The 12,216-nt window shown below is 39.2% G+C and overlaps 1 protein-coding gene across 1 annotated transcript in view; it reads left to right on the top strand.

Annotated features, from left to right (window-relative positions):
- Positions 1-12,216, top strand: part of NECAB1 (N-terminal EF-hand calcium binding protein 1) — a 203,809-nt gene that overhangs the window by 142,691 nt on the left and 48,902 nt on the right. Inside the window, exon 6 of the mRNA XM_082719412.1 lies at positions 3,959-4,095. Coding sequence (XP_082575538.1) covers positions 3,959-4,095 — 137 coding nt within the window. The remainder of the gene's footprint in view (positions 1-3,958; positions 4,096-12,216) is intronic.

Here is a 12,216-nt window from a genome sequence, read left to right as displayed (position 1 = left end):
TCCTAATTAACTCAGATGATTCATAGTGGGTTAATAGTCGGGATTGCCACTCTTCCATTACGCAGATGGGCAGGAGCTTGTTTTTTGGGAAATGATCTGACAGTTAAGATGCACAGGCAGGGTCCTAAGAAACCTGACTTTCAAAGGGCTCTGCTTCTAATGGTGGGGTTTTTACTTGGATGAATCCTCACCCTGTTCCAGCTCCATACAAAAGAAATAAGCAGATCGAAATGTTCACACTAGGTCTTTCCAAAGGCGCAAACAGAAATATTAATGCTAGTCAACAATTTTCACATAAAGATTAATTTAACTGACAATTATCAATGATAGGAATGAACGTTATTGCGATCTGAGGAATATATTATTAGTCTTCATTTGCCCATACCCTTTTTAATGGACATTAAGGCATTAAACTGTTTCTGAAAAAAGTGGCAGAATCTGGATATCAGGTACTGTGTTGTTTTGTTTTGTTTTGTTTTGTTTTGTTTTTTACTGCTTTAGTAGACCAGTGGATGTTCTTTCTGCCAGTCTCTCAAATTCTAGATTTTGCTTGCAGGAACATGTGTTTTAAGCCTTTAGGGAGTTCAGCATGCAAAGATCCCTTTTTGTACCTGCAGAACCAACACATTCGTTGAGAATAGAAGGGGCCATGCTTTGACATTTTCCAGCTTGTTATCTATTTAATTTTCCATCTGCTTCTTTTGCCACTGCCTTCCAAAGGAACATCTGCTGCACATCTGAGAAAAGGGAAGGAGGGAAGGAATATTGGATTCATGCCACCTGGGTCTGCAGTCCTAAACCTTGGGATTCAGATTAAGGAAAGGGAAGAAGACTAACAAATGGTCCAGAAAATGAAATGAGGACAAACAGTCTGTTAAGAACAAAGCTTTATTTCCATTTATTGCAGAGCCCACATGACCAGGCAAGCTGGACAACAGTGTCTGCCTTCAGCAAGGGCTCCGGCAGAGGGAAGCAGCTGGTGTCTGGCGGGGAGGCAAAAGCAGTTTCTGGAGCTCAGACGCACCCTCTGGTGCCTGAATTTACCCTCCTCACACCTGCAGCTCACATACCCTTTAAGCATTTATGGGGCAGCTACTCTGTTTACAGAGCTAGGCTTTGTTCTGGGCTTTCTGGAGGCAGAGATGATTACAAGATATATTTCCTATCTTAAAAGAGTTGGCCTAGGATGAGGGAGATGGGCAAGTAGACAGCAGATTACAATGTACAATAATAAATTATGCACGCTGGCTGGAAGCACAGAGAAGGGAAAAGACGTATGGGCTTAATCCTATGAAGCAAAATGGTGGCTCAAGAAAAGGAGAGGCAATACAGAGACAGTGCCATGAGCAGAGTCTGGAAGGGTGAACAGGAACATTAGAAAACAAGCTCTTTTTTCTCCTTAGGATCAAGAAGTAACATGTAACAGCCCATCTTCATATTGACTCCAAAAACTGAATGCCGCAAAACCTTAATCCCGCCTGCCACCCCTCTCAGTGTCCATCCAAGCATCAGTGATTCTATCCAGTGTACTAGCTGGTTGTGCCATCTTTTAACATTATCTGAAGAATCACTAACGCGCATGGCAAAGTCCTATCCGAGTAGAGAGAAGTTTTGGTGGAAGAACAATTTGCCGCCACGGAGTCGTCGACTGTTGGATTTTAACTGTCCTTAAATATCGAACTTTGGCATCACCGAAATCTTGATATATAAGACCACAATAGTCAAGCCAGTTACATTTTTAGACTTAGAAGTTTCTCTGCAATCAAGTATTGAGTGCACATCTGATATGGGCACCATGAGACACACAGAAATATAAGGCATGACCTTTGAGTCTAGGAAGCTAAAATCTAATTGTGATGATAAGCAATTAGTTCTTTAGTTCTGATGTGACAAATACTTAACATTTAACTGAGAAAAGAGTGAGGCTAATGCGAGAATATTCGGTGAACGTATGCTTTCTTTACTTTCAGGCCCTCTACAAATAGGTGTAAAACTTTATCATTCTCTGTAGTCACAGAGTATACCGAGATGCAAAAGTAATTAGCATCATCTCTGACTACACTAATATGTTGTCTTGACATTTTAACACATTTTATATTTTTATTTTTTTTAATAAATTTTGTTTTAAAAATATGCTTTCACAAATGCGAATGGCTGGGAAAAAAGTCAAGCACACCATTTTTTCTGTCACACATTTTCTTTTCAAAAGAAAGCTTTCCTCGGGTGTCTGGGTGGCTCAGTGGGTTAAAGCCTCTGCCTTTGGCTCAAGTCATGATCCCGGGGTCCTGGGATCCAGCCTTGCATCTGGCTCTCTGCTCGGCAGGGAGTCTTTTTCCCCCCTCTCTCTGCCTGCCTCTCTGCCTACTCATGATTTCTCTCTGTCAAATAAATAAATAAAATCTTAAAAAAAAAAAAAAAAAAAGAAAAGAAAAGAAAGCTTTCCTCAATTTAAAAACACACTGAGGAATAATTTTTTGAAGTTTTTATTGCTATTAAGTAGCAAGCTATTTGATGAAATTAAATATTTGGTTATGTTTACCTTGAATTAACTCACAGAAATCCTTAGGTTATTTTAAGCATCTAACGTTTCAGCTTGTAGTTAGTTTCTTAGGTGGAGTTTCAAGGCATTAAAATTTTAAGTTTAAATCAGATCATTAAATATAATAGATAAGAGAACTCCCTGTGTTCATCTACGAGAATGGACTTAAACTGATGATCGAAACATTTCATGATTTCAAGGTAGAAACAAAAGGAGGATTTCTATGGCATTAGGTGATTGGGGCACCAGAAGAAAAATCCCAAAGTGATTTCTGTCAATAGGCCACGATCCATTATGTCCTAATTTAGGTTTGGTAGAAACACAGTAAATTTTTGAGTTGGACTGTATGCCAGAGTTATCGTCTGATTTGTAAATGAGAAAACTAGGACCCAGAAAGATTAAACAATTACGTCTTCATTTTCTGGGTTTACAGCCATGACCTGAGATTCCCCAGCATATCATAACCTCCAGCATTATCTTGTCACTGTTATTCCTTTGGTTTTATATTTTTATCCATGAAAAAAAATCATTTAGGGACAGAGCTAGATCATATGTTTCTGAGCTGAACTCGTATTTATCATTCCCACCCAGTACTCTGGAAAATCAGGTTTGGCTGGCTGGTCTCATGACCTGAATGAGTGCTCTGACACTTCTTCCATGCTAGCCTGCTTTTCTTTTTTTAATTGGTTCTCTCTGAGGCTGTAGAAAACAAGAACAGCGTAGCACCATGCACAACCCACCTGTCTCCTGAGATTAAACTCAGCAAGTATAGCTATGGTGTTTGCGATGATCACTGGTAGACTTGGGGCTGTTTGAAGCTCTGGTGCTTTTGTGGCTGAGTCTGATGCAAATGAGGCTCAGGTAAGTTCCTGAGGGAGGGACAGAAGCAGATTTAGTAAACTGTTTAAATATTCCATGCTTAACGTTTTCTGAATTGGGGATAACTACATATAATTTTCTTTGGCTTCAGTATAATACAAAGCAGGCATAATAAATATATCAGAAGGAACTAAGCCAATTGCTGAAACGTGATTACATTTAGTTGATAACAGAAGAAATAAACAATGGCATCATTACTTAAATGAAGCACAGAACAGACTCTGAGTTAATCACTTACCAACCTTCTTCACCAGATAATATTCTTTTCCTTTTCTACCAATGTCTGTTCCATAATTCCAGTAGGTTTTTTCCTTTTTCCTAACATTGAGGCAGGTGCACTGGGAGATGAGCTAGATACTCCTGTTACCTCTGCCGCTCTGATATTCAACTTCTGGTGGGCGGGTAGAGCACTGCCCCCACCTCCACAGTCAACATGTCTTCTGTCCCTGGTTTCTCCTTGAAGATTATTCTGAAATTGAGGGGTACGTGGGGAAAACCATTCCTGGATATTCTTCCTTACACCTTTGCTCTCATCCTTAGGACTACCAAGAGGCCTCTAATTTGGAACAATTTGTAACTCGATTTTTATTGAAGGAGACCTTGAATCAGCTGCAGTCTCTCCAGAATTCTCTGGAATGTGCCATGGAAACTACTGAGGAACAAACCCGTCAAGAAAGGCAAGTTAAATATTTTCATATATCTCTTTAGCAATGATGAAAGAACAGTTGATGGGCATCACGATTAAGCTACTGAAAACTAAAAATGAGAATTAATAAGTTTAAAGAGAATAACAGGAACCTCCTTTGGGTGCTCGTCTTGTATTTGCCTCTAAAAGCAGCCATTCTATTTTTACTGTCCATCATTTATTCAAATTTAAATTGCAAATTTAGTAGGTGGAGAAGACTTTATGAGACTGTTGCACTACCTACTGCGCTAAGGAGGCACCTTGGAGAAGACTTTAAAACACAGATACATTTTACATAGTCCTGACTCTTCAGCAGGCTAAAGTCTAAGACATGAAGAGTAAAACCATGACGTAAGATGCGAAGTGATACATATCATACAGAAGGGGAAATAAGGTGCCAAGGATTTAGGAAGAGTAAAAGATTGCAGATAGAAGAAAAACAAATTCATGGCATCTCCTGGCAATATTTGGGCTCATCTTGCAAATGAGTATTATGTGAAAATGTGGAAATGGTAGAGACTTAGAGGCGAAGTGACCCAGGATGTACCTAGAGACTTGGACATAGAATCAGCCTATTTATTTAAGGAAATAAAAAGTGAATGGTAGGGAAAGATGTCAAAATTCAAGACCACCAATTAATATCACCGAGAGGGTAAGTAATGCTATTATAAGGGCTATATAAATAAGGGTGTTAATGCTAAAGAGGAACCTGAATTAGAACTGTGTAAAGCAGACATCAAAATTATTCTAACCAACAGTTGCTACTTACTTTCTTGAGTTACCATTGTTTACACCTTGCAAGCTAGAGAAAGGCTTGGCAAAACTCTGGCTTATGCAACATTTTTTGCATGTGTTACTTCAAACCTACACATATGACCATCTAACTTTTGCATTTTAAATTAGAGAGAACCACACAGGAACTTTTTTGAACAGACTGATAATAAACTGCTCAGTAGGGCCAATTTTTCCAAGCAAACTAACGGATATGTAATTATTAGGACATCTCAGAAAAACAGTGGGATTTTCAAACATGTGTTTACAACGTCAAAATGAGTGATCACCAGCAAATTCTAACAAAAAAACCTCTAATCTCAAATCTAATGAGCTCGTGCAGCTGATGAACATGGGTCTGCACTGTGCAATGGATCTGGGCCGCATTTTTACATTATAAACTTATTTTCAGTGCCTTGAGTGATTCTGTATCAAATGGCAGGCATAACAGATAGCTTTAGAAAAGCAACAACCCTTTGCCTCAAGTTTGAGCAGAAGATAACTCAACATCTTGAGACACAATGAAATTGATTTTGTGTTTTGCATAGGAAAATGCAGTTGATTTCTCTGTTTTGTTTAGATTTTCTTGATGTGAGGTGGATTCTCCCTTTTCAGAATCAATTATTTGTCACCTGAGAGGAGGCCTGTAAAAGCACTGTGCTTCCTTTCCTCACCTGCACTTGGGGTTTTTTCTGTAGTCCTCTCCTGCAAGCTTGAGTTCTGCATTCACCGCCATATAGTGAATATACGACGGATAGCTGCTGTCCGTGTCAGGCCACAGGCTAGCCTTGGCCTCCTGTGAAAACTGCCGACAGCTGCACAGCAGCTGTGTTTGATGAGAAGGCGTGTGATAATGCAGAACTTGATGAAAGTGGAAGACACTGGAGGACTAATGAGTATTTTATTTCTAGGCTTCCAGCTCAAACAGAGCTTGGAGGAATGAGAACTATTATGAGTCTGATGTAACTTATGGTCTTTGACTAAGGTACCTAGGGATGCCCATATCTTACCCCAAATCCATGATACTCTTCTCAGGGAGGTTTCCATTAAAAAATAAATAAAAAACTAGGTTCTGCTAGGGGTTGGTGCCCATAGATCCGACTTGAAGTGTCTAGTGACCCTGCCTGAAGAATGGGAATTGGGCTCATGCTTAAAAGTACTGTGTCTCCTCTCCCTACTCCATCTAGCAATCAGGTGGCCACAAGAAACCAAAGTTAGGAGAGCCCCAGGGGTCCTCACCAATGGAGAAAAAACAGGACAGGAAAGATGGCTATGCTTTTCCCATGGTATTAGACAAGAGACCAGTAAATAAGCCTCAGAGGAGATAAGACTCGAATGGGATCTTTAGGGTAGATTTAAAGGTAGAGGATAGGGGTGCCTAGGTGGCTCAGTGGGTTGAATCCTCTGCTTTTGGCTCAGGTCATGATCCCAACGTTCTGGGGTCGAGCCCCGTGTCGGGCTTTCTGCTCCGCAGGGAGCCTGCTTCCTCCCCTCTCTCTGCCTGCCTCTCTGCCTACTTGATATCTCTCTCGGTCAAATAAATAAAATCTTTTAAAAAAATAAATAAAGGTAGAGGATATTCTCCCTGGATGGATGGGGTTTCCTTGCCCACACCATAGTACCCATCTTCTTCCTTCTGGCTGACTCTTCCTCATTTGTGTGGTCACTGCTTGGACAACACTGCTCTCAGAGTAGGACTTTATACTTCCCACTCCAACACTGTGAGCTTCCTCAGTACCGTCTACTTAGACTTACCTATAAACTCAGTCCTTGAAATCATGATCTGAGCCGAAGGCAAGGCTTTAACCCACTGAACCACCCAGGTACCCCGAGACTTTGAGTTTCTAAATGAAAGGGGCTTCTCCTTCTTTCAGTGTCTTCCACTTTCCCTGTACCTGGTACAACTTCATGTTAAATATATGAAACTGAATGAAAGGGAATCCCAGGAAAAGGGAGCAATATAGAGCAGCGATGGATGAGGGCCTAGGACGGTGAGAACAACCCTTCTGGCAGCTGAGGTCAGCAAGTCTAAAAGCTCAACAGATGCATTTTGATTTCATATGATCAGAGATTGTCTTGATGATTGTGAATAAAGGAGAAATAGAATGAAAACAAGTTTTAAGGGAAATTAGTCTCAGAACAGTATATAGTAAAGATTTGAGATGAGTTAGAACAAGGTCAGAGAGAAGAGGTCAAATCGATGTACCCCAAAACTCACCCATTTTTTTGTAAAGGAAGAGTCCACAATGCTCTGCATAGTCAACAATTGCAACCTGCAGATAGCCTTAAAAATTCCAGGGTTATAATAATTTGCTTCCCCTTAAGCATCAGTATTACTTTGGGGCTTAATATTTATGAACCCTCAGGATACAAAACTTCATTCGATTTTTGCAAATTTTGAGAAGTCATCTATTCTAGCTATCACCCCAGGGAGGAATTGCAGAGTATCATTCACCCTGCAGTAATGATTTAGGCATGCAGTTTTGGGCAGACTGTCTGTGTCTATTCATGTGAAAATGGCAATTTCAGAGAGAAGGGATGCATACAGCTGGAATGCCACAGGGGTGATATTTTTCAGATGGTGTTCTACAACAGTCTTTGTATCTGTCCTGGCATACTGGCTAAATGAGAGCCACTTTAATTTCATGTCTTCTGAAAGTACCTAATAGCCAATGACAAGAATAATCATCATGTTATACTGGAGCTTCCCTCGAGAGGCCCCTGTCCTCTTACATAAGCCTCTTTCCTTCACAAACCAGAATTCTGGGAACACAGTTTAATTATATGTGAATTTCTTTTTATAATGGAATCTGAAATTTTACTCTATTTTACAAAGTTCTTCTTTATCCAGAGAAATGACTAATTCCTTCTAGGTTTAGAAGTTATTTTTCTCCTTTTGATGGTTGTCTATTATACAAGGAAGAGAAGGCTTTAATTTTGCTTGCAGGTGATTATAAAACTTGAGTCTACATTCCTTTAGCTTGAACGTAAAGGAGAACTGCTCTAGTCACCTGTCCTTCTGACCACTAGAGCTGCAAGCAAGTTGATCTTTTTTAAATGTCAAAGGAGAATTCATAGGGTGGTCTAGTTAAAGATTGGAGAGTAAACATATGATTTCTTTTCCTTCCTCCCTAAAACTTTCAAAGAAGACATTAACAGAGCCTGGACAACAAGGAATCATAAAGGTGCAAAGATAAGGATAGATGAACCAAAGGGGTAGAAACTTGGAATATGGAAAGAAAATGAAGGTAGTAGTGACTGATGTTGGAGCTTTGAGAAGGACAAAACACAGACAGTGTATGAAGCCAAGATGCAATGTAATTGATGTCACAAATCTCAGGCTCATGAATTGGTTTCCCCACGCACAGTGGGGGTGAAGGTGGGGCTAACATATTGCTGAAAGCTCCATCCAACACTGGGGAAGTGTCTTTCCTCAGTCTCTGAGGAAGCCTAGAGTGCTTTCTGGAGAAGGGGAACAGATACACAGCTTGCAGTGTAGCAGTCAGGACACAATACTAAAACACAGGCATTAAGTGAAAGTCTCCATACTGACCAGTGAGATTTGAAAGTCACTCAGCATGCTGTACTCCCAGAGTCCTGACAACTGGACTTATACACTCTAGTTGGGAGATTCTTCTCTCACTTTTCTGTGGGATCTCATCAGCCCAAGAGAAAGACTAAGTACCAAGAGCTGGTGTGCCCTAATGAATAGGCCAAGTCAGGCCACCAAGTTGGCAATCTCTGCAGCTCCCCCCACCACACACACACACACACTCTCTCTCCCCCCGCCCCCCTCTCTCCAATCATCCCTGTTTCCTTCCTCTGAAATAGGAAAGGACAACCAAGAGAACATGTCAAATACAAGAAAAGAAACTTAGGAGAAACAATTAATCCAGAGAGCAGAAGAAAGCTTCCAAAAAAGAAAAAAAAAAAATCAGTACCCAGAGAAAGCAGAGAAAATATTGCATTTATGAATTAAGGACAGGATGCTATTTTAAAAATAATAATATTCAAAACACATAAAGAGCTCTTGGAAATTATGTTTGCAGAAATAACCTGTGAGCAAGATTTGGAGATAAAAGTATGATGATGTTTCCACAGAGATGAAAAATAGGAAAGAAAATAAATAAATAAAACTATAGGATAGTCCAAAAGGCCCAATATTTGAAAGTAGTAATTCCAGAAAGAGGAAAAAAAGAAATTTTTTAAGAAATAATTCTCAGGGGGCGCCTGGGGGGCTCAGTGGGTTAAGCCGCTGCCTTCGGCTCAGGTCATGATCTCAGGGTCCTGGGATCGAGTCCCACATCGGGCTCTCTGCTCAGCAGGGAGCCTGCTTCCTCCTCTCTATCTCTGCCTGCCTCTCTGCCTGCTTGTGATCTCTCTCTGTCAAATAAATAAATAAAATCTTTAAAAAAAAAAAGAAATAATTCTCAGAACAAGGACCTGAGTTTCCGTTGATAGAACAGACCAAGAGCCTATTACAGTAAATCATAAAATCTGACACCAAGGCATGGCATTTTGAAATTTCCGAATACTAAAGACAAAAAGAAGTGTCTAAAATCTTCTAGACAGAAAAACGATTTCAAATACAAAGAACAAAGAAAACACTAGATTTTTTCAATAATGACACTGGAAACTAGCATGCAATCAAACAGCCTTTTCAAAATTTGAAGAGAACATGATTTGCAATCTAACTCTCTCTACTCTGACTTCTGGAGAAGATGGCACAGTAGGAGGATCCTAGGCTCACACTGTCCTATGGATATACCTAAATAATACCCACATCAATGTAAATAACCCAGAAAATGACCAGAAGATCAGCAGAACAGACTCTCAACATCTACATGTAGGAAGAGGCCACATTGAAAATGGTAGGAAGGGTGGAGATGTAGGCACAAGCCAAACAGACCCACAAGACTGTCTCTGGGAGGGATGGACACTGCAAACATGGAGAAGGGAAAAGGGCACCCCATAGGAGTCCCCAGACACAAGGGATTCACATAGGGAAGATGAACCCCTATAACATTTGGATTTGAAAACCAGAGGGGCTTAATTTTGTAAGTTTTTAACAGTCATTCGGGCTTAATTAAGACCTAGAACTTTCTTTCTTTTTTTTTTTTAAGATCTTATATATTTGAGAGAGAGTGAGAGAGAAAGCATAAGAGGAGGGGGGGAAGATCAGAGGGAGAAGCAGACTCCCCGCTGAGTCCACCTCAAGAAGCCAGAAAAATCTCAAATAAACTAACCTTACAACTAAAGGAGCTAGAAAAGGAAGAATAAATAAAACCCTAAACCAGTAGAAGGAAAGAAAATAAAGATAAGAGCAGAAATAAATGAAATAGAAACTAAAAACAAAAACAAACCAAAAAGATCAATAACGCCAGGAGTTGGTTCTTTGAAAAGATTAACAAAATTAATAAACTTTTAGGCAGACTTATAAATATAAGACTTATAAATATAAGTCTTATAAATATAAGACTCAAAATCAGAAACGAAAGAGGAGAAATACCGTCCAACATCATGGATTATTAGAGAATATTATGAAAAATTATATGACAACAAATTGTGCAATCTAGAAGAAATGGATAAATTCCTAGAAACATATAACCTCCCAAAACTGAATCAGAAAGAAATGGAAAATTTGACGGACCAATTACCAGCAATGAAATTGAATCAACAATTAAAAACTCCCCAAAAACAAAAGTCCAAGACCAGATGGCTTCACATGTAAATTTTACCAAACATTTAAAGAATCATTAATATCTATTCCCAAACTATTCCAAAAAATAGTAGAGAAAGGAAAGCTTCCAAATTCATTCTGTGATGCCAGCATTACCCTGATATCAAAACCAGATAATGACACTACAATGAAAGAGAATAAAAGAGAACTATAAGCCAATATCTCTGAAGAACACAGATGCAAAATTCCTCAACAACACATTAACAAATTGAATCCACCTTTATATTTTTAAAAATTATTCACCATAATAAAGTGAGATTATAAGCCTCTGCACAGCAAAGGGAATAATCAAAAAAACAAAATGACAACCTACTGATTGGGAGGAGATATTTGCAAATAATATATTTGACAAAGGGTTAATATCCAAAATATATAAAGAATATACAGAATGCATAAAACTCAACACCAAAGGAATAAATAATCCAATTAAAAATGGGCAGAAGATAAGAACAGATGTTTCTCCAAAGAAGACATATAGGTGGCCAACAGACACATGAAAAGATGGTCAACTCACTAACCATCAGTGAAATGAAAATCAGAATTAAACTGAGATATCACCTCACTCCTGTCATGACTAAAGTCAAAAACACAAGAAACAAGCATTGGCAAGAATGTGGAGGAAAAGAAACCCTCGTGCACTGTTGGTGGAAATGCAAACTGGTGCAGTCACTGTGGAAACCAGTATGGAGGTTCCTCAAAAAATTAAAAATGGAATTACCATAAGATGCAGTAATTCTACTCCTGGGTATTTAACCAAGGAATATGAAAACACTAATTTGAGAAGATATATGCACCCCTGTGATTATTGCAGTATTACTTATAATAGCCAAAATATGAAACCCAAGTATCCATGGATAGATGAGTGGATAAAGAAGTGTACACACACACACACATATACATACAGTGGAATATTATTCATCCATAAAGAAGAATGAAATCTTGCCATTTGCAGCAACGTGGATCTGGAGAGCATAATGCTAAGTGAAATGTCAGTAAGAGAAAGACAGATGCCATAGGAGTTCACTCATGTGGAATTTAAAAAATAAAAAAGACAAATTACAGACTTTTTTTTTTGAGATTTTATTTATTTGAGAGAGAGATAGAGAGAGCACAAGTGGGGAGGTGAGAGAGAAGCAGGCTCCCTGTTGAGCAGGGAGCCCCATATGGGGCTTGATTCCAGAACCCTGAGATCATGACCTGAGCTGAAGGCTGTCTCTTAATTGAGTGACCATCCAGGTGCCCCCAAATCACAGACTCTTAACTATAGAGAACAAAACTGATGGTTACCAGAGGGGATAAGTGAGATAGGTGAAGGAGATTAAGAGTACACTTATGATGATGAGTACTGAGTACTGCATAGAATTATTGAATCACTATATTATATACCTGAAAATAATATACCACTGTACATTAATTATGCAGGAATTTTAAAAAGTAAAGCTCTTTACCCCATAAAACCACCAATAAAGCAGAATAAAATAAAAGTATCTCTTTTTTTTTAAAGGTTTTATTTATTTGTCAGAGAAAAAGAGAGAGAGCACAAACAGGGGGAGAGGCAGGCAGAGGGAGAAGCAGGCTCCCCTCCCGAGCAAGGAGCCCGGA

Source organism: Mustela nivalis (genome assembly GCF_964662115.1).
Source record: "Mustela nivalis genome assembly, chromosome: 2".
In the NCBI taxonomy this organism is placed as follows: domain Eukaryota; kingdom Metazoa; phylum Chordata; class Mammalia; order Carnivora; family Mustelidae; genus Mustela; species Mustela nivalis.
Note: the sequence above shows the minus strand (reverse complement) of the source record. Positions and strands in the feature narration are given on the sequence as shown.